The 23,968-nt window shown below is 52.8% G+C and overlaps 10 protein-coding genes across 10 annotated transcripts; 6 read left to right on the top strand and 4 right to left on the bottom strand.

Annotated features, from left to right (window-relative positions):
- Positions 1 to 291: 291 nt before the first annotated feature.
- Positions 292 to 526, bottom strand: CTAM01_15400 (uncharacterized protein; the record flags this gene model as incomplete). The annotated part of the gene is made up of 2 exons (XM_060531397.1): positions 292 to 399; positions 467 to 526. The coding sequence occupies 2 exons, from the start codon at positions 524 to 526 to the stop codon at positions 292 to 294; spliced, it is 168 nt and encodes a 55-aa protein (XP_060373999.1).
- Positions 527 to 2,216: 1,690 nt separating this feature from the next.
- On the bottom strand, positions 2,217 to 3,746 carry CTAM01_15401 (uncharacterized protein; the record flags this gene model as incomplete). Its single annotated transcript, XM_060531398.1, has 3 exons — positions 2,217 to 2,341; positions 2,401 to 3,463; positions 3,513 to 3,746. The coding sequence occupies 3 exons, from the start codon at positions 3,744 to 3,746 to the stop codon at positions 2,217 to 2,219; spliced, it is 1,422 nt and encodes a 473-aa protein (XP_060374000.1).
- A 450-nt stretch (positions 3,747 to 4,196) lies between these two features.
- CTAM01_15402 (fungal specific transcription factor) lies at positions 4,197 to 6,391 on the top strand (the record flags this gene model as incomplete). The annotated part of the gene is made up of 3 exons (XM_060531399.1): positions 4,197 to 4,742; positions 4,794 to 6,295; positions 6,376 to 6,391. 3 exons carry the CDS (start codon positions 4,197 to 4,199, stop codon positions 6,389 to 6,391), a joined length of 2,064 nt encoding a protein of 687 aa, XP_060374001.1.
- Positions 6,392 to 7,693: 1,302 nt separating this feature from the next.
- CTAM01_15403 (uncharacterized protein) lies at positions 7,694 to 7,985 on the top strand (the record flags this gene model as incomplete). Its single annotated transcript, XM_060531400.1, has 2 exons — positions 7,694 to 7,849; positions 7,911 to 7,985. The coding sequence occupies 2 exons, from the start codon at positions 7,694 to 7,696 to the stop codon at positions 7,983 to 7,985; spliced, it is 231 nt and encodes a 76-aa protein (XP_060374002.1).
- Positions 7,986 to 9,295: 1,310 nt separating this feature from the next.
- On the top strand, positions 9,296 to 11,121 carry CTAM01_15404 (cytochrome P450; the record flags this gene model as incomplete). Its single annotated transcript, XM_060531401.1, has 5 exons — positions 9,296 to 9,554; positions 9,612 to 9,732; positions 9,800 to 10,156; positions 10,222 to 10,896; positions 10,956 to 11,121. The coding sequence occupies 5 exons, from the start codon at positions 9,296 to 9,298 to the stop codon at positions 11,119 to 11,121; spliced, it is 1,578 nt and encodes a 525-aa protein (XP_060374003.1).
- A 1,299-nt stretch (positions 11,122 to 12,420) lies between these two features.
- Positions 12,421 to 13,796, top strand: CTAM01_15405 (uncharacterized protein; the record flags this gene model as incomplete). Its single annotated transcript, XM_060531402.1, has 4 exons — positions 12,421 to 12,606; positions 12,668 to 13,170; positions 13,228 to 13,295; positions 13,378 to 13,796. 4 exons carry the CDS (start codon positions 12,421 to 12,423, stop codon positions 13,794 to 13,796), a joined length of 1,176 nt encoding a protein of 391 aa, XP_060374004.1.
- Positions 13,797 to 15,404: 1,608 nt separating this feature from the next.
- Positions 15,405 to 16,307, top strand: CTAM01_15406 (endonuclease/Exonuclease/phosphatase; the record flags this gene model as incomplete). Its single annotated transcript, XM_060531403.1, has 1 exon — positions 15,405 to 16,307. One exon carries the CDS (start codon positions 15,405 to 15,407, stop codon positions 16,305 to 16,307), a length of 903 nt encoding a protein of 300 aa, XP_060374005.1.
- A 347-nt stretch (positions 16,308 to 16,654) lies between these two features.
- CTAM01_15407 (methyltransferase domain-containing protein) lies at positions 16,655 to 17,970 on the bottom strand (the record flags this gene model as incomplete). The annotated part of the gene is made up of 2 exons (XM_060531404.1): positions 16,655 to 17,325; positions 17,490 to 17,970. The coding sequence occupies 2 exons, from the start codon at positions 17,968 to 17,970 to the stop codon at positions 16,655 to 16,657; spliced, it is 1,152 nt and encodes a 383-aa protein (XP_060374006.1).
- A 1,704-nt stretch (positions 17,971 to 19,674) lies between these two features.
- Positions 19,675 to 21,173, top strand: CTAM01_15408 (O-methyltransferase; the record flags this gene model as incomplete). Its single annotated transcript, XM_060531405.1, has 4 exons — positions 19,675 to 20,008; positions 20,082 to 20,208; positions 20,279 to 20,745; positions 20,857 to 21,173. 4 exons carry the CDS (start codon positions 19,675 to 19,677, stop codon positions 21,171 to 21,173), a joined length of 1,245 nt encoding a protein of 414 aa, XP_060374007.1.
- Positions 21,174 to 22,509: 1,336 nt separating this feature from the next.
- On the bottom strand, positions 22,510 to 23,481 carry CTAM01_15409 (uncharacterized protein; the record flags this gene model as incomplete). Its single annotated transcript, XM_060531406.1, has 1 exon — positions 22,510 to 23,481. One exon carries the CDS (start codon positions 23,479 to 23,481, stop codon positions 22,510 to 22,512), a length of 972 nt encoding a protein of 323 aa, XP_060374008.1.
- Between the last annotated feature and the right edge of the window lie 487 nt (positions 23,482 to 23,968).

Consider the following 23,968-nt stretch of genomic DNA (forward strand, 5'->3'; position numbering starts at 1 on the left):
ATATGATTAGAAATCAGCCTGGGAAATATGACTAAACCTTGCCGAAATTAACGATTTGCACTAGACAAGTAAGTAACCAAAGACACAGCGCCGTTTATGTGCATATCGAATAAGGTACGACTAGACATTGAGGTACAGCCAAGCAAGCATACACTTCACTGCGTGACTTGAAGCAGAACATATAGATATTTGTAATTTCATGATGGGTGTAAAAGTGACTTTTCCTCGCCGAGGATATTTTACAAGCTCTCAATATTTTGGAATGCTGCCTTTCCACGATTGACCCATTCCTTAGAAGCAAGCGACGTTGAGCGCGCAGGTGCCGTCCTTGGGGCACTGCTTGGGGCACTCGAAGTTCTGAATGCTGTCAATGCAGGTAGTGCCTTGGCAGTAGCCAGCCTGAAGTAAAGCATTAGTAAATGAAATAGGGCATGGGTTGGATTTGAGCACAGAGAAATCGACTTACGCTAACAGCGGCCGGAAGGACCAGAGCGACAGCGGCGACGAAAAGGCTGGAGAACTGCATCTTGAGAGTTGCGTAGGTTGGACTAAGTTAAGTCTTGGAGAGAGGTTTTGGCTTTGCAATTGAGTTGAAAGAGGTAATGTTCGTTGTGAGTGATCCAAAAGAGATAGGCTTCGTCATGGGAAGTATTCAGTCTTTTATGTACAGGCTTAGATGATGACTTGTACGCCGGGTTTGGAAGTCTATGTTCGGCTTTCTTAGAAATCTTCTGCGAGTTGCGGAGAACACATGAAAGTCCGATCGTATCATTTCTACAATGAAGCCCGAGTCAGGCGGGAACCCAAAATACATTAAATCCTTTGGACTGCAACCCCTACACCGTATTCAAAAGCCCGCGATAGGGTCCCACAAGATAACTCTAATATACGAAGAGTTCTTGGCCAAGGTTGGGCCGGGCTGCTCCGTAATGACGGATATGCGCTATGGTGCCGCTTGACCAACACCAGGATTAAGGAAATGTAGCGTCGGCCGATTTTGGGCTGATCCAGATCGTCGAAATCCCCGTGGGTTCTTATAGTGTATATACTGGCTCTAAGATTGCAACTTAGCTTGAAATGATTGCGTGCTCAACGCCTATACTCATAACCCTTACTGTGTAATCGACGAAGACTGGTTGCTATGGTATCGTTGTCAATGCTATAATTAACGTTTATGGGAAGTGGGCCGGAAGCCCCACGGATTCCACGCTTCGCGTCCTCTTATCCGAGACCGAAGAATACGCCGGGTCCGCCGCTGGATTCAATCCTTGTTCTATCGGACTCGGTCTTAAAGGTGCCTGCGAGACTGTGAATGACCGCAATGAGGAAGAAAACCCGCAAGTCTTGCTACCGGAGATGTGGTCTAAGCGGTCGATGTATCTGTAATTTGCGAATACTCGCACTTTTGTTGTGTGCCCGAGTCTCATATCTCACCGCAATCCCTCCTCTAGGAACTGTCAGCATGAGCATGGAAATTTACTCGATACGTAGCATTAATTATGTGAAAAGCTGTCAATCTCAGAATGTCAAATATACCCGACTTGATTTTCCGATTGTGTGTGGCATTACTCAAGACAAGGGCCAAGCAAGGGGTCACCAGACACTGATCAGCACAATGTAGCAATTTCATCTGTGACTCTGTAGTTCGAGCAATTGACATAGATCTGAATAGCTGAAAGGATGCCAATTCTGTGTCTAAGTGAGTGCATATGGTCAAAGTTCTGTACATGTAGACATCTTCTTCGTGAGGTAGTTTCACGCAACGTAAATGAATCACCAAGTGGCATGGAAGGAGCCGTCTACTTATGGTAGGAAGTGTCATCCGACTAGACAGAATTAAAGAGCATCATGTATTCAAATCGGTTGAATCAAGGGTCTAGGCGTGTTTAAGATTAAGCGCAATGGTCGTATTACGTGCTGCTGACAACTTACCGAGTAAGGAACCCCGCCGCAGAGCCCCTCCGCGCAGGAACGAAAAGAACTTTAAGTCAGGAACCTACGTTCACCTCTTAAGTAGTCATGAGTCGGCCTATGAGCTCATCCTCTATAAGCCTTTTTGAATCTACCGGTATGTTTATATACAGGGCTTCGACTGAATCCGGGGGCACTTAACTCCGCAGGACACGGCACTGTTCGCACAGAGCTTCATCACTTGTATGTGTTGATAGATTTCCTTTATCTCAACCTCATTGTTCTAACAGTGGCTTACGAATGCTTTAGTCTGTAAACGGAGCATACCGACTTCTCTTCCTGATGACTTTACCATACTTGAGAAACAAAACTGGGACTGGTATCAAAGAAACGCAGATGAAGGCAAGTAGCGATGATGCCCACGCAACGCCTGCCATTTCAGTGAGCAAGTGGCTCAGGTTTTTCAAGTAGAATGAAGATCAAGCTTACCCAATTTGCTGTACATGCCGGTCGCGAACATGGTAAAACCAGCACCAACCCAGCTTCTCAGAAATACGTTGGCCGCAATGGCGCTATTCGAGAGTTGAGCATATGTGTCGATTATGTACACCAACCCTTGTATGAAGATGGTCATGATTCCTATCCCAGTGGGAACGCCTGCAAGGACTTGGGGGGCCCAATGAATGTCTGGATCGCTTGTCCAGGCGAACCACAACATGCCTATTGGTAGTGAAACAGCACCGAAAATCATTGGAATGAGGCGTTCTTCTGGCGGCACCTTCCCATCCGCTTTGTATATCTTTGCGTACCGGAGTTTGAGGTGTAGTAACACGACCGCTCCTCCAAGAACAATACCGAACCCAAGGCTTAGGAACGGAAGGGCTCCTACGCCTAGACTCCAACCGCGTTTGGCGGAGAAAGAGAACGGGTAAGCCTCGAAGAAGAGGTATAAAATACCGTAAATGAGCGACATATAGACTGTCACGAGGGCCAAGATGGGCTCGCGGCAGAGCATGGCGATAGGTCTGACGAGATACTTCTGTGCGATGTCGCTCAATTCCAACCGATGCTCCTCGACGGCAGCATGGAGTGCCCAATTGCCAGTTGCGAAACGGAGCTCCCGAGCTCTTCTTTTGAGTATGACTGGGCCGTATGTCTCCGGGATGAACAGCAAGAGAATCGCCCACAGCACAGCACCGGGAATGAGTGTTAACCAAGCCGTCCATCGCCATCCCAAATACGATTCGGTGACAAAGCCACCGACTATTGGCCCGAAGATGGAGCCCATGAACGTTGCGCCAGCAAAAATGCAGACCGCGATGCCTCTTTCAATGGGAAGGAAGAGGTCAACGAGTGCGCCGCCGACGATGGCCAAAGGAGCCGCGCCTCCGAAACCGATAATGAATCTGCATATCAATATCGTCTCGACGTTTGTTGCGACTGCAACTGGTATGTTGAAAACGCAGAAGACGAGGAGTCCCAGTAGCAGGGGAGTCTTGCGACCGTACAACTCGGAGAGCGGTCCAAAAACCAGGGGTCCGAATGCAAAGCCCTATCCACTGTCAGTCGTATCGAATCTACCATAGCATAGCTCTACTTACCAAAACATTGAGTGCTGTTGCTAAATGCATGACATCTTTTGACACCCCGAATGACTGGCTCGTCACTTCAGTTGCACTACTGAAAATTGAACTGGCAAAAGTGACAATGAAGGTAACAAGACCGTAGTGAACTGTTGTTCCCCACTTCTTACCTGGGGAGAAGTTCCGAGGATTGCCAAAATCGTATTCATCAGTCCAGTCGACGACGTTGGGGAGGTCATCCTGTACCCCCATAGTGTAATAGAGATGTCAGTCAATGGGCTCAAGAACGCGAACAGCCGGGCTACAACCTCCGCTACCATTCTGAAGACTTTATAAGAATTCAGAACAGACCTAGTATCTCTCTTTTCAGTCGATTCGTATCTAAAAGTACTGGGGGCATATCTGCAGAGTTCGATGATAGCTGCGTGTAACACACGCTTTGTCGACCTTCCCCACCTTTAAGTCCGGTTAGTAAGGCAAACCAAAGTCGAGTGCTCGGCTTTACGGGTGGGGATCAGTTCAAATACCGTCGGTGATCGAAGAGAGAGACTGAACTCAGTCAACCTCAAATCTCCGGCGATCCCAAACAACAAACAATCTTGCTCTTCACTGCCAAACGTTCATATTCCCATCTGCAGCCATCTGCCGACTGTGAATGCTAGTTATTGTACCCACTTCACCCGGGGCAAACACTCGACTACTATGTCCGACGCCCAACAAATGGAAGATACGCCGGTGCTCACGCGCCGGCGCCGAAGGGAGCGGCCGATGCTCGTCTGTCTCGAATGTCATCGCCGAAAACTGAAATGCAATAAGCAGCGGCCCTGCGACCGGTGCTCAAAGAACAATCCCCCGCTGAAATGCACGTACGTGAGACCGGTCCACGGCAGCGCACCGAAGCGATCGCCCCGTGAGCAGCAGCAGCGGCAGCAAGCATCCACGGATAGGGAACGAGGTCCCGACGTCAGGCATACACCGGGCCACTCCGACGATCAGGCAGATGCAAGACCCGAAAGCATATTGCCTGCTGTGAATCGCAGCGCTTCAGCTTCCGAGTCTCGAGACAGAAGCGTAAGAGACGATGACGCGGATTCACCGACTCCTGGGGCCCAAGAGGGCTTGCTTGATGGGAACGCAGACGCGCTGGGTATGTCCGAGAACGCCGGGGCCCCGACCGTAAAGCCGAGCAAACTCAATTCGAGAAGAACGTGGTACGGGCGTAGTAGCAACCACTGGCTTTTCCCAAAGGTATGACAAAACTCAACGCCATCGCTTTTTCTCCATTGACAATTATTATAGTTCCAGCATATCATGGCTCTCATGGGCCGAGCCGGGTTCTCTTTACCTGGCGGCCAGTTTACAACTTTCAATGAGCTCAAGACTTCGTTGTACCAGCGCCGAACCCTCTTTCTCGGAGAGACCCAGGGGCCCCAACTATCCATGTTTGAAGAGTTTCCACCAAGGAGCACAACGGAGTTTCTAGTCCAGCGATATTTCGACACTTTTGGCTCCGTCTTTGCGCTCTTACAAAAGCCAATTTTTCAAGATCAGGTCTTGCGATTTTGGGAAAAGCCTGAGAGCGTGCCCATTTCCGACTGCATACAAATCTTGCTGGTCATAGCCATTGGAAATGGTACTCTAGACATCAACAGCGGCCGATTGCCGGACACCAAGATTGAGGGGTGGTGGCATCTCATCCTAGCGTGGCAGGGCGTCGCCCTTCGTTCGAACCCTTGCGATGTCAGCACTCTCCAAGCATGCTGCTTGATTGACATCATGAGACAGGTCTACAGCCTGGATTCTACCGCTACTTGGTCCTCATCGGGTATGCTGACGCGGAACGCCATGGTGGCAGGCCTGCATCGCGATCCCTCAGTCACAGGAGACCGCCTTACAAAGGACGAGCTAGAGACTCAACAAAATCTCTGGTACACGATCCTGGAGCTAGATTTACAAAGCTCAATGAATGAGGGGGTTTTGACAACGATAGGGCCTGACGACTGGGATATGTCGTTACCAACACCTCCAAGATCAGGTGGCAGCGTCGCCGGAGGTGACTCGTCACCTGTGGGCTACTTGATTTTGACTCTGAGAACGCGTATGCGTATCGCCAACTTTCTCAATGACATCAGATGCTCCACGAAATACGACGAGGCTTCAAAGTTGCAGGAGACATTTGAAGCTGCAGCACATCCGCTGCTAGCAGACAGCTCTCCTGACCGGGGAAAATTTGCTCTATGTTTCTCAGCCATTCTTTGTCAGAGGTCATTACTTGCTCTTCACTTACCATTTGGCATTCAACGAAGCTCCACGTTGGCGTTCTCGCACACCTTGTGCGTCAGCACCGCCATCTCCATCCTCGAGACCATTGATCCTCCCAACAAACTGGCCAAAGCATATGACGTGGGTGGACTGGTGAACATGATGAGGACCTCCGGATCTCTGTTTCGTACAGTGGCCCTACAAGCCGTGTTGTTCCTCTGTTTTCAGCTAGAAGTGTCCATCACTGACAACAAGCCCTGGACGTTAATCGCCGAGCTTCGAGACCGGATCATAGATATTATCGACCGCTACGCCCTCATTGCCGAAAGGAGGCTCGCGACGCAAGACTTTGTAGGGAAGGCTTTCATCATCGCCAACATGGTATCGGCGAAAGCCAAGCTTGTGAGGATGGGACACAGCGGAGCGGAGATCGATGCGGCTAGTCCGGCTATGGCCAAGGACATCGCCGAGGTGTGCTTCGCCATCTTCCGCAATCGGCCGGATATCCCTGGCCCTGTTCCCGAAGACATGACACCAATGTCGATAATGGAATGAAGATGGGATTCGAGGGTCCGCGTAACTGCACATATGCAAGGTGCTGTACTCAATTAGTCTGTAGATATCCAGGCGACTAGATACTCGCTGTGGCATTGAGTTTTCAGATTATTTACCAAGTCTAGCTCAAACCAATGTTCCCGCCAGAAAGTCCTATCCTAGGGATGTTCCCATTGATACTTGGATCGAGATAAGAATGCTTCCGCGGGTCTATATGCCCTGTGCAGCTGTCATTTTCCATGGTATAGCCAGCATCAATGTCATTATCATGATTCTGAGCCGTGATTGCGACCACTAGACGAGCTTGCTGAGTCTCTAGAATGCATGCATGCCATCCTCTGTCTGCCTTGCGAGCCTGATGCCTATGAAGTCCAAATCCAACGGCATCATTGACTGAGATTCTCAGAGAGCAGCAAGCCTTCTCGGTGAGGTAGTCGATTGGTCTCAACGGGATGCCAAAGATCACCCTGCTTCAATACGACTACCTTGGCAGATTAAACTCGCCACACAACATAGATCTGTGCTTTGTTGAGCGGTAATACTAGCTGATTTAGGAAGTGGATTCCGCCACGATAGTGAAATCCAGGAGGCCTTCTTAGATTTATAAACTTCGCGAGTCATAGCTTTGCATCACTACAGCCCGTCATTCTCCTCATGCCTCGAAGACTTGATGAATTCCGAAATTTGAGCTCAATAAGCCGGGGACTCTGGATAAAAACAGCCTAAAGGCGTGTCAGTCTTCGTATCTAGGAAGAGCTCGGCTATCTGCTTTTTAGGTAGAGAACGCCTGGTACCTTTATTTCACCACCTCCATGCCTCAGCCAGTGTGCTTTGTGCTTGAATCTCACGCCCAGCTTCCCTTCCAGGTATGCTTGGCATCGATGAGCAGATACCCATACGTTACTGTTATTGTCAGTTGGGGCCTACCCGAAGCGACGGACTTGGCGGAATTCTTTGATGCTAAATCCTCACCCTATACATCCTCAGTAGAGGCCAGAATGCACCAAAATGCTACACTCGCAACCTACAATCCGCCAAGCCATGACCGTCTTTGCAATGCGGAGTTCTCGGTGGCTTGTAAAGCTTCTTAAAACGAAATACTGGACCTCATGGTATCAGGAACTGATTCCAAATCTTTCTAACAATGGCTGGTGCCAAACGACATCATCAGAATCCTGACCAACACAGCAATGTGATCATCTGCTAGCCCTGTATTTCAACTGGCATCTTGAGTCAATCGAGGATTTCACATTCTGCCCTACAAGTATAAGATATCGACAATGTCCTCTACAATTCTACTTCTTTTTCTCCTCGTCATTGCATTACCATCATTAGCCACAGTTCGCCACCAAGCCTCACTCTCACGCACCACTTCGCCCAACATGCAGCCCATCACTCTCGCAAACCTCATCCTCCTCGTATCGGCTCCCCTCGCCTTGGCAAATCCGGTCGGCGAGGCGGCCTCTGCCATCTTCGTCAGGCAAATCAACTGCTGGAAGGCCAACTGCGGTGGCGCTGGCGAATGCGCCGGTAGCTGGGTACGTTCATCATTAACACTTTTAAAAGGCTATGAATTGATGCTAATCATTGACTACATAGTGCTGCGTTCCTTGGCAAGCAGCTGATGGACCGGCCTGCAAGTGCGCTCCTCCTGGTGACACCAAGTACTGTTAAGGTCGCGAACATTCTTCAATCATCATCATCATCATCACCATCATCAAGAGCAGTCCGGTGCAGGGTGCCCCTTTCAATATTTGCGGAGTGAAGCATTCAGTGAGGTAGTTACATGTTCTTTTTTGGACTGCAAGAAATCTTTAGTGGCCTTCATAGAAATCGAAGATCCTCATCTGAACAGAAGACCATCCACAAGTGGAAAAGAACTCACTTCCACCACTATAGAGCCTTCCATTTCGTTGCCTCTAATTATGATTGCTCCAAATTGCCAGATAATTCATGTAGCGCCTCAAATACCGAACTGTGGCACCACCGAAGTGGTAAGCACGGTGTTCAACGGAATTTTGGCAGGCAGCCGGCGCCGGGTACGGCAGTGCCCCGGGGTGGATACCCGGCCCCGCAGGCCGATCGAGCATGATTGTCGGCTCAACTCACTCGGTGCGTTGTCCGAAACTCCGGCCTGCCCAGAGGCTCCATCACTCATGATTTCCATTCCCTTTCCAGAGACTGAGCGGGCACTGAATACGACTCCCCGCGCCCATCTACACGTGTACCGAATGACGCTGGCTGCAACGTAATTAGGGGCTTTCATATGGCCGAAAGAAGTCCGGGGTCCCACAACTTGAACAAGGGGATAGAAAAGGAGGGTTTCCCATGGCCGCAATCTTCAGGGATCCTCATTCTTCAACCAACCAACTGGCCGGGCCCAGAAAAGAAAATCTCCATGTAGCCAGCTCCCCCTCCCCCCTTAGCGGGCCGTTTGACATCTCCGAGTTAGGCAACTTTGGTTCAAGTTTGAGCCACCGAAAAAAGCCGTTGCACCCTAATTCAGGGATTGCGTGTGTCGTTGCAGCGCGAACAGACAATGGATTGCTGCCGTGCGAATGTCAGACCATCCATTCGGATTGCCTAAAACGCCCATGATCAGTTTTCCGAGCCCAATTCGCCTTACCCTTCACGTATGAGGAACCTACACCGACAACTAAGAGACATCTGCCGTTCTTCGAGGTTTTCTTGCCTGCGCGTCCCGTTGATCGCTCATGCCACCCACCCATGTCTCCAACGTTGTAAACTTCGGTGCTCTGGCTTTTTCGGGTGTAGGTCAAATGCAGAACGTGTGGACCGCCCCTTTGACTATCTTCATCCCACCCCGGACTCTCCACACATTCTACCATGGCGCAAGTCTTGGGAGATGTGAGAGAAGAGACGAAGAAGAATGCCCTTCTCCTCTGCTCTCTGGATTCCGTGATTGAAAGCTTCCTTCTCATCCTTCCCAAGTTCCCGTTCCCTGGCGAATCAGGAATAACACAATGTCAACCATTGAGACTACGTCGTCGCCCCTCGACGTCTCCTCGTCGTACCTCTCGGCCCGTACCGTGCTCGGTCTTGCCGGCCTATGGCTGCTGTACCAGGTTGCAAAGGCGCTCTACAACATCTCGCCTTTGCATCCTTTGAGCCACATTCCCGGACCTAAACTGTCTGCAGCCACATACATCCCCGAATTTTACTACGATGTCATTCTTTTCGGTCGCTACACCAGGGAGATTAGCCGCATGCACGAGCAGTATGGTAAGTCTAGCTGCACTCTTCGGGAAACTCAAGACGAAATCTAATGTTGTCGCAAAGGCCCCATCGTCCGCATCAGCCCTCACGAAGTACACTGCAACGACGTCAACTTTTCAGATGATATCTACGCCGTCAGTGGTCGCAAGCGCGACAAGCCTGTCCACCAGATTAACGGTTCTGCGTGAGTACTTCATACGTAGATGAGAACGCCTAGGAGCAGTAGTGCTTATCAAACATTTGTTGTCTAGCTTGGGCGAGTCTGGCTTCGGAACCGTGAACCATGATTCGCATCGCGTTCGTCGCATCCCCCTGGCCAAGTTCTTCTCTCGCGGCAATATTGCGCGCCTCGAAGGCGACGTTCACGATCTGGTCCAGAAGCTTTGCGACAAGCTGCTTTCTCAGCGGGAGGCTTTCGACGTGACAATGGCTTACAGCTGCTTCACCTCTGACGCCATCTCCGGATATTGCTTCGGTGAGAGCTTCGGTTTCCTCAGACAAGACGGCTGGTACCCCAACTTTCGGGAGCCGACTGCCTCCATCCTGAGACCTGTCTTTGTCTTCCGTTTCTTTCCCTGGACCAAGTCCTTTGCCGTTCTTGGAGAGTGGTATGTTTGCTTCTTGAGCCCATCTACAATTCCGGGACGCAGTGGAAAATGCTAACTCTCAAAAGGCTTGTGGATTACTTACCTGCCGACATTGCCCTGCTCATCCGCACGCTCAAGATTGATATTCCCAACAAGGTGAAGCACACCAAAGCCGAGCTCGACGCCGGCATCCGGCACGAGCGCCCCACAGTCTTCGGGTCCCTCCTGGAGTCAGACCTGGAGCTGCTCGAGAAGAACCCACAGCGCCTAGCCGACGAGGCGGCCGCCGTTGTGGGCGCGGGAACCGAGACCACCAGCTGGGCCCTGGGCGTCATCACGTACCACCTCCTCACCAAGCCCCATCTGCTCAAGAAGCTCCAGGACGAGCTGAAGGCCGTCGTCGACGACCCCAAGCACCTCCCCGGCTGGACGAGTCTCGAGAACCTGCCTTATCTGGGTGCTGTCCTCCAGGAGGGCCTTCGCCTTTCGTACGGTGTCTCTGCGCGTACTGCTCGTGTGCCTACTGAGGAGAACCTGGTCTACCGCGGCGAGTTCAACAAGAAGCCTGTCGAGTATGTCATTCCTGCTGGCTACGCTGTTGGCATGTCTGCTGTGATCACGCACCATGACGAGACTGTGTTCCCCGACTCGTATCAGTTTATTCCCGAGCGCTGGCTGGACGAGAACAACCAACGCCGAAAGGATGTTGAGAAGGGTATGCTTGCCTTTTCCAAGGGCAGCAGATCTTGCTTAGGCATGAAGTGAGTTGAAATCTTCTTGACTTGGTGGGAACCGTGTTTGCTGACTTGTTTTTGAACAGCCTTGCCTTGTGTGAGCTCAACTTGTGCTTGACGGCGCTTGCTCTGCGTGTTCTACCCAAGATGCGTCTGTATGAGACGACGGACGAGGACGTTGCTTACGATCACGACATGTTCATTCCCGTGACTAAGCCGGGGTCGAATGGCGTGCGGGTGACGATAGTCTAACAGTCTTAGATTGTTTCCCATGGTTAGACTTAATTATCACAGGTGCCGCGTTCCCGGCCGTCTTAGTTTATTTCTTAATCTCAACTATTCCAAAAACATGCATACTAGAGTGGATGCCCTCGTCTCGCTACGCATAGAAACCCCCGTGCATGTGTGCCCCAGGATGAACGAATAAACCTATTCGGGACGGCTCGGGTTGGTTGTCCCTTTCTTTCGAGCTTTTCACAACCGGGGGCGTTGACCGGTCAGATCAGAACTGGGCATATCACATCTTGGAACCCGAAAGCGGCAGAACGGCTCGTCTTATCCTCGTACGAGATGACCGTCCAACAACGGCTCCCATAATTCCATCGTAGAATACTTACTGTGGCCGGCGATGATCCCAATTGTGGCCCCCTTCGACGTCGTAGTGATCGACATGTTTCAACCCCCAAAAACGATCGTGGCAGAGGATTTCGCTGCTTCAACTAGCGCCGTTCTGCCATGCGACATGTCAGATCCCGTCATTGGTCGACTGTCAAGCCCATCCTTCCATGCAACTTTTTCGACGCTTCTCTTCGGACGTTGGTGATGTCTTTCGCCTAGTGCTGTGGAGTCCTTGAGCGGTGGATGCTCATCCTCTTGCAACGGACCCCTGAGCGTTGTGCCGCCTTTGCTAGCGGCCCCCAATTCCAACCAACCCGGGCCTTCTCGGCCTGAAGACCGGTTCCTTCATTAGTGATCATTGGCGACGGGAAAGTGGGCAAATAAGACCCAGTTCGAGAACTGCTTCTTGACTTTTTTCCTCTTCCAGGCCATCCGGTTGCCATGGCCCATGGGTCTATGGCCCCCTTCTTGTTGGAAGGCGGTCCCTGTTGGTTGCATCAGGTTTTCTTGACCAGTGGCAAGCCTATGAGCATCTACGAGGTCTATGACAGTTCTCGAAGTGTCAAAGTGTCAAAGTAGCGCCCCCCAAATGTTAATATCTGGGGTTGCATCCATGGAAACCAGGAACATGATCCCCGGTTCTGATCTTTTCGAGCAGTCCAAGACCCAAGACTACCACTGCTACGCCGCCTCCTACTACCGGAACTGAATTTAGTTCCCAAGCGGCCCATCCTGCTCCCCTGCATTAGTAGTATAGATCTGCAGGCTGCGGCTGCGGCACTTGAAGCCCCGAAGAGGGTTCTACCCGGAGGTTTATAACTCGGGGAGTGCCTACTTTTTGTTGTCAACACCACATTCGAAAACCGTGGCGTGAGGGTGGATTGCTTCTTAACGAAAAGAAAGGATTTGATCAAAGACCACGTGTCGCCCAATATGTCCTTGTCAACGAATGTCGACCCCGATCTACGAATCCTCGAGCCGGAGCACCTGCCACTAGCCATCATCATCATATCATCCGTCTTCCTCGTCATATCGGTGATATGTGTCGGCGTACGAACGAGCGTGCGCCTCGTTGAGGGCACATTTGGCCTAGACGATGGACTGATGCTCGCGGGAACGGTATGCCACTCTTACAATTTCGAAGAAACCGGATAGCTTCGCTAATCTGCCCTGTGAAAAGGTGGTTTACGTACCAAGCGTGGGACTGACGATATACGGCTGCCTCGTCGGGTTGGGCACGTTGCAAGAAAAGCTCAACATGTGGATGTTCTCAGAGGCCCTCAAGATCTACATCATCTGGATCTTGATATACGTCGTCGCCCTCGCCCTCGTCAAGTCATCCGTCTGCCTCACCATCCAACGAATCATCACGACGAACAATGCTCTGCGCATCACGGTCTGGGTCCTGCTCGGCGTCACGTGGGCTTCTTTCATGATCACCTTTATCGGAACGCTGTTATACTGTCAGCCGGTCGAGGCCATCTGGACGCCCACGATGATTCTCAGTGGCGAGGGAACGTGCAGCTCTGTTGATGTCCTCATCGCCATCGGCCACGTTGCGACGAGTTCGGCTATTGTGACGGATCTGGCTTTGGTTGTTGTGCCTGCTATCATTCTCTGGGGCACGCAGATGAAGACGCAGACGAAACTCCAGGTCTTTGGTCTGTTGTCCTTTGCCTCGGTGTAAGTTTGACCATTGCAGGAAAGCAGACCACGACATCAAGACTAACGCAGCTCCAGGGCATCTATCATCACCATGGTCCGTATCCCCTATGTCAACAAATTCAAAGGCCAGACAGACCTTCAATGTGAGTAAAGCACTCCCCTTCTTCCGGTTCCCAAGTATCAAATCCATTGCGTCATGGAAAAACTGACCAGGGCCCTTTCCAGTCTGGGTCGCCCACACGATGCTCTGCTCCAACATCGAGACCGGAATCGGCTGCATCGCCTCATCGGTCCCCTCGCTACGCCGTTTCATCGCGCGAACTCGCGGCACGTCGGAAAAGACGAACCCGAGCGGGAGCGGGACCAAAACGGGTCTATTCACCATCGGAAGCAAGCCGCTCGAGCCCAGGAGCCGCGACCGATTCCGCAACCCGACCGACGTGGGCTTCAGCCTGGCTACGGTGCACGGCAGAGGGGACGAGACCTGGGAACGCCTCCAGGACGGCGACTCGGATAAGGGGGATTTGCTGCCGAGTGACCAAAAGGGTGGCATTCACGCGCAGTACACATATCAGGTCGACATTGAAATGTCACACGACATGAGAGGTTCAGGTGGTCGTCCTGGGTCTATGGATCGTCACTGAAAGGAAGGGACGTGAATAACCGGGTGGATGTTGGAATGTCAAAGGTACGGATGCTAGTTTTCAGACTAATGTATAAAATCCTGTAGAATATCCACTTGGGATGCAACCTTACTCCAACCTGACGTGCGCGTTTTGTCAACGGAAATTAATCAAAAACCAAGGCAGTGGCCAAAATAACTGCAGCAGAAATCCTCCCACTAGCCAATGATGACCCAAAAACCCTCTTGTTTTAGCCTCTGTTCCGCTTCTTTGACAGCAGAAACTCCACATGGGTGACAAAAAGTAAATGGGCAGAAAAGATCCCACCGGGCATCATGAACATAGTGGCTGTCAGCACACGTGTTTGAACCCTGTCCCTGCAAGAAGCTCTGCCCCTGAACGGCGCTCTGGCCTCTTCAGCATCAATGCATAAATGAACTGGATGGAGCCCAGCTTCCAACGAAGGAACACCTGCCCTGCGGCCCAGCCCCCAATAATGGATCGGGAATGTGGGTGGACGAGGAGGAGAACCTCGTGGCTCGTATTATTGAGGATTTACGCACAAAGTGGAATATCCGGCTTTTATGTCAGTGCGAGACAGGGCAGATCCGATAGCCGAGCCAAGAAGAGAAGTTGCTCGTGGGTGTGAACCTGTGTCGATTCTCACTGCCACCTATAGGTACTGCGGTAAGAATGCAGGATAACGGTGAAGCTTGAGTACAGGGAAAGTACTATTCGGGCAAAATGCCATTTCCAGCCCGCGGACATGATCTGATAAGACTCAAGAGGAGTTGAAATATCGTTGAAACTGTTATGTGTTGAGCGGTGAACCCCCTTAGGGATAGCACCTGGGGCAAATCTTGGCAAAAAGAGAGTTTCGGTGCTGGTCGAAATTCAGGAGCTCTGGCAATTTGCTGAGGCGCAAGATTGGGATCGAGTGTCTTGGCTGGCGAGCGAGATATCCATTCTCATAATCCCATGAACCTTGAAAAGACAAGTTCGAGGCCCAGAGCCTCAGTGCCAAACAGACAAGCGCAGCGATCTATGCCTCAACCGGGTAAGCTTCGAAGAAGCTAAGAAGGGATGATGGCATGGAGCTTTTCGAGCGACTTTTTTGAGGCTCAAGAGCTCCTTCTAGTGATGATTGTTAAGTTCATCAGTAAGCCGATAGACTAGAAGCGGGCTCCGAGGGGGGGAAGCCCGATGCCGTGCTGCCCCATCACCTTGAGAAGGCCTCCGACCCGGCGTCGACCCCTCCTTGGCCGGATGGTATCCACTTTCTCGGCGAATGAGCGGCCACTGGGATCCCACGTGAACCCGGAGCCCGCCGTCGATTAGAGAAACGTGGGTAAACATTGCCGGCCTAACGGTAACCTGAAGCGGAAGGTCAAGAAATAGACTTGTTGAAATAACGATGTGACGACGACTTGCAGCTGCGAGCGTGCCATCCGGATTCTCAGTGTGCTTCCCCTCACCCGATCGTATTCAACATGTGTGTTTCGAAGAGTAAAGGTTCCGGAAGCCTTCAGACCAAAGATTCTAGTCATAAATGCTGTTCTGGTTCCATTCATTTTGTACTGCCGTGCCACATGTAAAACGAGTCTAAGGCGTACTTCCTTTCAAGCAGCAATGAAGTCTTACCTGGTCACAACGTTGTTATTTGGAGCGAGCCTGGTCAGTTGCCAATCATCCGACCTCGCTCTACGCTTCATAACCTACAACATCCGTTGGGCCACCCCAGACCCAGGAACCAACGAAGCACCTTGGTCCGCCCGCAGACCTCACCTCTTCTCTCAGCTCAACTACGAGACCGCAGCCCGGCCCGAATCACTTGTCTGCATGCAAGAAGTTGTCGAAGAACAACTCCTCGACATCGCCCAAGACCTGGGCCAAGCCTGGTCCCACGTCGGCGTCGGCCGTGATGACGGCGTCGCTGCCGGGGAGTTTTCGCCAATCTACTATCGGCCGGGCACTTGGACTCTCACGGAGAACCGGACGTACTGGTTGAGCGAAACACCTGATGTCCCCGGGTCCAAGGGCTGGGACGCCGCGCTCCCGCGCATCGTCACCGTCGCGTCGTTCCAGCATGTAGAGAGTGGACTGCCGCTGGTGTATATGTGCACGCACTTTGACCACGTGGGTCAGGTTGCAAGGGAACATAGTGCAGAGCTCTTGGTCAGCTTGGCGAAGGAGTGGGAGAACTCGACAGAGGGGGCTGTGCCGGTGTTTCTGGGCGGCGACTTGAACATCGAGCCGGATAATGCGGCGTATCAGATTTTGATCGCGGATGAGAACTTGCACGATGTTCGGGATGTAGTTCCTGAGTCTAGGAGGGTGGGATACTCGAAGACGTACACTGCGTTCACGGATGACACGTCGGATGATACTTTTCTTGACCACTTGTTTGTGCGCGATCCGACGGTCAGAGGGATGGACTTCTTGACTCATGCGGTTCTGCCGAATCATTTTGACGATGGCGTGTATATATCAGATCATCGACCTGTTGTCGCTGATGCTATGATTGATGTGTAGATTAACGGGAGATCTCAGATCGTACTGGGAGTACTTCTGAAGTAGTTGAGGGGAACATCTAGTACCCTCAGCCAGCAACTCCTTGAGACTTTAGGTACCTACCCTATATAGACGGCCTGCTTGATCGTACTGTCTTGGTCCACCACGAAGGGCATAGGAGAATGGTGGCTTGTCATGTAATGAGGTATCTGTGGCACTCGGTGCTGATAGTTCACGGACATCGTGGCCCTGACGAAATCGAATGAAACCTAAGTTGATGGCTGAGAAATCTTCCTCCCAACTCCGTTCAACCTTGGTGCAACCACTGCCAAACTCCTGTACCAGCAAACGCCAAATCCCTCTCATATCTAGTAGCCATCATAAGGCTTCTGCCCGAACACCACATGGAACGTCAGGTACGAGTGTATCGACACATTCATCAGGCTCTTCCGCACATCAATCAAAAACACCTCCACCTCAGCAGGACTCCATTTGAGCCCCCTTGTCAACGGCGCCATGCTCACGGCCTGAAGCGCATCAATGAGCATGCTGCGGTTATACAACCCAATCGTCTTGAGCTTCTGGTCCCGCGGCCACGTCCCGATGGGCACCTTCCACACCTTTTCAACAACATTCTCAAACCCACTCTCGCGGAGCATCTCCGAGTTCCTCTCCATCGCCAGCGGGTTGATGCCGAAGCTCCGGAACCCGGACATGCAGAGGTCCACAAACTTGCCGTAGCCGTACTCCTCGGGCCCGGGCATCGTTCCGTCGTCGCACTGCAGGACGAACCGCAACTCCTGCAGCTCGACCCAGCCACCCGGCTTCAGCGCGGTGAAAGCTTGGGAGAGCATGCGCGGCCAGTTCTTGACGGCCATGCACATGTGCCGCGCGTGCACGAAGTCGAGGGAGGATGGTGGCCAGACCCATTCTGCCTCTGCATCGTCGACGACGAAGCGGACGTTGGGGGGTACCCAGGTTGGTTGGATTGGGCTCAGGTCGATGCCGGATATGTCTGCTTCTGGGTACTCATCGCCCACTTGAGATGGTGTCAGTACTTGCTCAAGGTCATTTGGGCATTCAAGAATGTCGTCTGGTGAAGGGTTGTCCAGACTAATCGTCTAGATGCCATCATGTCTATCATGAAGACGCTATCAAAATAGCATACTTAAAAGCAGACGATCATGCGAAAAGGGAACTCACTATCAATAGCCCAGATCCCCGTCCCCGTACCAATATCAATAATCTTTTGCGGATTCTCCAACGGCGCGCAATGAAGCTTTCCATCCATGACATTGACGCACATGGCATGCTTCATATCCTCGCGCTCCTGCTCCGGCTCGTCGTTGGGCATCAGGTACCGGCCCTCCATGTACTTGTGATACCGCCGGGTGTTCTCAAAGACGTAGTCGCGCACGCTGTTGGATAGCGACGTCGAGGCCGAGTGGTTGCCGATGCTGCTGCCGTCGAACCCTTCGTCCCATACCTCGTCCCCCGCCCGCGACGACGCGCCGTCATCTTCCGTGTCGGCCTCGACCACGTTCTCCGCTTCAAAGTCCTGCTGTGGTGGTGTCTGCCGTCCGCCCGATCCTGATCGCGAGCGGTGTCCCGATTGAGGCAGAGGGGGGGAGGGTGACTTTTCGGGCTGGTCGGCTTCTGCCCTTGCTGTGGTGGTGTCCGCCATGACTTGTGCGATGCTGGCTCAGACCAGGCTCGAGAAGAAGACGTACGAGCGGCTTATTCTGTCCCGTTTCCCTTCCCGCGGTTCCTGCTCGACTCTGTCACCGAGGAGCGATTGATACCGCCGTCTCCGATCGACGTCGCCTGGGGTTCTCAAGTGAGGGCTCGTGTGTCTGGCCAGGATGTGCCCAAACTGGACGTTGAACTGGAGATTCGCGAACGTAAGAATGAGACGGAGAGGGGGAGCGCGTGCTGGGGTCTTTGACCAGGTCCAGGAACATAAGTGTCTTTCTGTCAGAAACCTTAAACGGTTCCTTAGGAGCGGCACCCCGTACGTAGGAGAAAGGCAGAGTGGTTAGGGGGGAATAACGTGGACCGAGCCAGTCTGGTATGAGCAAAGTCGAATGACCATCTGGCGAAGAAAAAGAAGAAAGTGGAAGACAGGAAAAGCCCACAATGAAAGCCGTTGAGACCGGAGTTTCGGGGTTCGTTTGTTTCTTTTTTCTACATTCCTTACCCTACGGCTTCGGACCTTTTGTTCTTGTCTATCAGCGGCACATCAGCAGCAGCTCGACGAAAAGGAAACGTCTGGGCTTCTGAAGTGTGTCTGCGTACCAAAGTGGCATGTCGGCTCAGTCGACTTCAATGCCCCTGCGCCATCCTCTTTGCTCAACAGACCTATCAAGCTGCGTCCTGAACAACTTTAGCCGGGTTTGGTAGGAGACCGGCGCCACGGTCTAGAAGTGTTAGTACAGAGGCCGATTCCTTTTCTCACCAGACTATTCCCGGAGCGTGGGCCATGAGCAGAATAGCTGGACACGGCAGACTCCTCGATTGTGTCTGTGAGAGAGCTGAACGCTCTGCCGTCATTCAGTGGCGCTCCGAGATGTCTCTGTTTCTCCGTCTTGTTTGGCCGGGTTTCTTTCAAGCACGCGGTCCTTCTTTCTCCTCCCCCCCCTCCTCTTCTGAAAGTCGAGGTCCTCCAGCCGCCGGACCGTCAGTCCACGTCTGTGGCCCCCCTCCTCTTTCACTCAATTCTTGTGGCTCGACTGGTTGTGCTGCTTTAGCTTGACAGTAGCTGCGTTTGCGCCATTGGCTAGCCGGTTGAAACCCCTCCGATCCTTCGAGGAATGTGTCCCCAATTCATGCAGAAACATGTAGGACTAGACGACCGCGGAACGTTATCACCGACGTGGGTTGAGACACCACACCGAGCTGCCGCATCCAGCTACCGTCCATCCCTGGACGTAGCATCACCGCATCGAGTGAGGAGAAGCTTGGGAGCTTGGGAACTTGAGGCGCATCAGGAGGGAAATGCGGACCAAAGGTTCTTTTTTTGCGCGCTTTTTCCTCTCCCCTCAAGTCATTGCTCCCCTCTCCGATCTCAACATCCATTGCTGAAACTTTATGTGCGCTTGACTTGTTACTGGACGGCACAGTTCATCATCCCATCTCACCCACATTCCGTACTCGTACATTCTCCAACAACGCGACGCCTGTCAAATCCCGTGTGCCCGGTTTCCCGTGCGGCGTAGTCAACTTGCTTCCCATGCAATCACACCGTTGATCTGCAAACCTGCAGCAGAATCCACATAACTTCGTTCGGAAAGGGAACGTAATCACATTCTCCGTGTAACACGGCCGTGCAAATTCCGCGCCGCTCAGCGACCCGGTAGAACTTTGTTTGCTTCGGGGTCCCACACCGAAAATGACAAGCGACATTGGCGCTCAGATCCGGGAGGAGGCCGCGGCAGCGACGGAAGAAGTCAACGCGGCCCTCCAGAGCTTCGTGACGAGTCCCGGACCGTCCGGGGGTGACTTGGACAAGGGCCAACGGCGGCGCATCATCGATGCGGCGAATAAGCTCATCAACGCCGTCAAAGATCCCGGCGATGAGTGGTTCGATGCCACGGCGCAGGTCGCGCAGCTGGGCGCGAACCGGCTCTTTTGGGAATGGAAGGTTTATGATCACATCCCATCCGAAGGCAGTATCTCGTACGGTGAACTGGCCAAGAAGGTCGACGCCGATGTATCGCTGATACGTGAGTTTGAAATGCACTGCCTCAGGGCCAATCCATTGAAGCTATTGGGAATATTCTGGTAACACTTGTTCAGGACGGACTGGTGGTGTGTTAACTTCAATGGGCATCCTACAACAAGTCGGCGACGACTCCGTCGCGCACACAAAGCGCTCTCGCATCTACATCGACGGTCACCCAGCGGGACAAATTGTCGGCATGGCGTCTGTTCTCCCCCTGCCTCCTCAAGCGCCATCACCACCTCGCGAATCCCTCACTAACGCCGTAGCACAGATGGGAAAACGGCCTGGTACCGTACGTCCACATGCCAGCCTACTTCGAAAAGTACGGCCGCAAAGAACCACAGACTCTTAACAACGTCCCCGGCACGTACGCGTACGGCGTGCCAGAGTACGGCTGGTACGAGATGCTGCAGCACGACCCGCCGCGGATGCAGCGGTTCCTGCGCGCCATGGGTCCTATCGAAGAGAAGATGCCCATTTCGGGCATCTACGACTTTGGGTGGGTTGTCGAGTACGCTCGTGAGAACGCAAGCGACCGGCCACTCTTTGTCGATGTCGGTGCGGGACGGGGTCAGTCTATCAAGGCGATTCATCGCGAGAACCCTGGGCTTCCGTTGGAGAGGTGTGTGTTGCAGGATCGTGCTGAAGTGGTGGAGGCTGTGAGGAAGCTTGATGATGAGGATATGAGGTTGGTGCAGAAGCAGGTTATTGATTTCCACAAGGAGCAGCCTGTTAAAGGTGAGATGATATCTTCTCGAAATTTCGCTGGTTCACCGCTTGGTGAAGCCAGATGCACTTGCCTTTACATCGCAAGGAGTCTGTGGTAGCTGACCGTGTCATGACTTCAAGGTGCCTTGACCTACTGGATCCGCCGGTGTCTACACAACTACGGCGACGAGCTGGGTGTCAACATGCTCCGCATCATCGCCGAAGCCATGGCGGAGGACAGCCGGCTCCTAATCCAGGAGGACGTGATGGGGAACCCGCCGCACTACACCTCCACGATGCTCGACTTCATGATGCTCACCTTTGGCGGCAAGCAAAGATCGCTCGAGTGCTGGACCGACATTCTCGGGAGGGCGGGCCTCGCGATCAAGAGCGTGTCTACGGGTCAGGGACCGTGGCGGCACCTTGCCGTGATTGAGTGCGTCAAGGCCGCGAGGTGAGGCTATCTTGAGTTTGAGGGTCGAATCTCGGGATGAGATCGGAAGTTTCAGTAGTCCTTGTGTGTCCGCGCGAGGAGGATTGGGTTCGCGGCTGCGATGCTTTCTGACGGGACCGATGTGGCTGGGATAGGCGGTGAAGTCGTTGATGTGTAGGCCGACGAGAGAGAGACCAGTAGATAGCAACTTAATGTGACACTATCGAAGATCGACGGGAGACAAGAGGTGGTTGACTTCAGCCTCACGCTTAACGTGTATCAGCAACACCGCCAGCCTCTGCATTCTCAGGCCAGAAGTCGGATGCCATGCCTACAGGACCCCTAGCTAGTCGGCTCCGGTCATCACCGGAGTCACCGTTTAAGCAAGAAAGGACTGGAATGAATCTCGGCTAGCCCCTGTTAATACTGACCCCCGTCCCCGGGGAAGAGCCGCAAGATTCCTAGCGAAGCCCCCAAAGCGGGTCGTGATAACTCAATTCTTCACCGCTTCTTTCGCCCGGAATGGCGGCTTGTCCGGTCCGGTCCGCCTAATGTGTTCCGGCTCCGGACGGGCGGGAGGACACCAGGCTTTTCGAGTGTGCAGACAGATAGGCTCATGTAGGCTTTTTGCAAATGGGTCTTGGAGACTAGCGGTGTATGCAGAGATTCAGTGGTGTTGCAGTAGGCTGGAAGATGTTGACACTATCTGCCACAACATCAGATGGCAGTTTAATGGGAATATCAGATGAAAAGAGCCTCACTTGTCCACGGGCAAGTATGATTGATGAAGGTCACGGCCAATGACATTGTCAAAGAAGGCATGTAAAATATGATGTAGGCGTGTATGTGGATATGTAATTGAATCTCTTGGAGACTACATGTGTAAATAACTATCAGTCTGTATACGAGTAACTGTAGCCCTCAAAAAAGACATTTGTTTCTCTGACTCGCTTCTCTCCAATCTTCCAAGTCTCGTGTCGTCGTCTATCATCTATGTGTCGCTATGCCATTCTGATACTCAAACTTCAACTCTCTCCGTGTCTTCATCCCCCGTTTCCAAGAGAATCTCAACAACCAGAACAATAAAACATTAAAAACAAGATTATGCGATAAAGAAAAGACGAAAACAACAGTATGACGAAGAATCCAACGATACCAAATGCTGGGTATAAAACGCCAATGCAGCCTTGCCCAGCCGCTTGTGCAAATGCCGCGCCGACTCAATGATGCCAATGCAATTCCCATCCCCTTTCCAATCCATGATTCCGAAATCAAAACCCCAGACAATCAACACCAGCATCAAGGACCAAAAGGAAAACGACGTAAAAATCAAGCAAGAAGCGTGTGAAGGTAAAGGAGACTCAAGCCGTCTTGGAGCGAGTCCACCCAAACCAACCCCTCTTCCGCCCACCACACCCCTTCTCGCACGGCATGTCCTCATCAAGTTCGAGCCTGTACCGCCGCACACTACCCGTGTCGTCGTCGAACGCAACGTGCTTCTCCTTGGGCACAAAGCAGTCCGGAACAAGATGCCTCTTCATCCACCCCTTAACGCCCGTCCTTGCGGCGTCGATGGCGGCGTACTCAAGCCTCCGCGTGCGGTCGCTGGTCCAGTAGTGCGTTGCCTGCGGCGGCAGCGGGGGCGCGAGCTCCGTGCATTCTTGGCTGTCCCGCTGATGCTGCTGGGGGTGGGAGTGACTACCGGGCGAGGAGAGGAGGAGCTGGCGCTGGTCGAGCTCGAGATCGTCGCCGCGGCGCGAGGGCCGACGGGCGGCGAGTTCGACGTCTGTTGGATGCGCCGGGAAATGGAAGAAGGTTGCCTGCGGCTGGGCGTGTGGGCGTTGTTGGGGGTGGTAGAGACTGCTTCCGCTAGTACGTGCCGTTGTCGCCGGGTACGGGCTCGTCTTTGCTGCGCGGCGCACTGTCGGACGACCACGGGAGCGGGGGACAGCGGCGGCCGTGGAGGAGGACTGGGAGGATGAGGCCGTTGATGTGCGACGGGGGTTGGAGAAGGAGGACCGCGGGGGCAGGGACTCGTAGCCCGAGTCTTGACGGCGCATCTCGGCGGGTTCGGGTTCCTTGTCCTTGTGGTGTTGCGGGTGCGGTGACGGGAAGTGGTGGTAGTGTGAAGGGGCCGGCGCCGGGGCTCGGATCGGGGCCGAGGTCGGGGCGGGGACGGGGGTCTTTGAGGGCGGGGAGCTCGGGGCGTAAAGCTCTACGTCGTGGAAGCTTTGGTAGGCGCAGGTGTAGTACGTCGTGTCGGAGGCGGCGACGCTGGCGCGGGACTCAGTCCGGAAGGTCATGTTGGAGGGGAAGGGTGAGAGGCGAGACATGTTTTGTGGTTTTTGTTGTCTTTATCGATTTGGGAATGTGTTGTTGTGCGTTTGTGCGTTTGGCCGGTGAGAAGAGTCCAACGGGTAGATATTCTCTCACGCAAGCTTCAGGCGGTGTTTGAAAATGCTTTGTGACTAAAGGTGTATATGATGTTTTTGTATAATAGAACTCGGAACGATAGAAAGTGAATTCCTCGTCATGAAGCCATTGGATGATTTCCCTCCTCACTTGATCGAGCACAGGCGAACGAAGAGATGCGATAGCGAAGGTGGTTGCGCTTATTGTACTTCTGTGACGAGTTGGAAGAAACGCGATGCCGACCAGCGAGCTTTTAGGAACCAAGCTTCAAGCTGCGAAGGTAAAGACGTCGAGTCGAGGGGATGAATCTCGCTTGCGGAAAGGCCTCCCAGGGACACTGGGGAAGGGGGAGGGGAGGATGTTTATTGTATTAAATAAACCCCAGTTGACGAGATGATGAGAGAAAAA

The sequence above is a fragment of the Colletotrichum tamarilloi genome, assembly GCF_030869305.1.
Source record: "Colletotrichum tamarilloi strain Tom-12 chromosome Unknown Scaffold_161.1, whole genome shotgun sequence".
Lineage (NCBI taxonomy): Eukaryota > Fungi > Ascomycota > Sordariomycetes > Glomerellales > Glomerellaceae > Colletotrichum > Colletotrichum tamarilloi.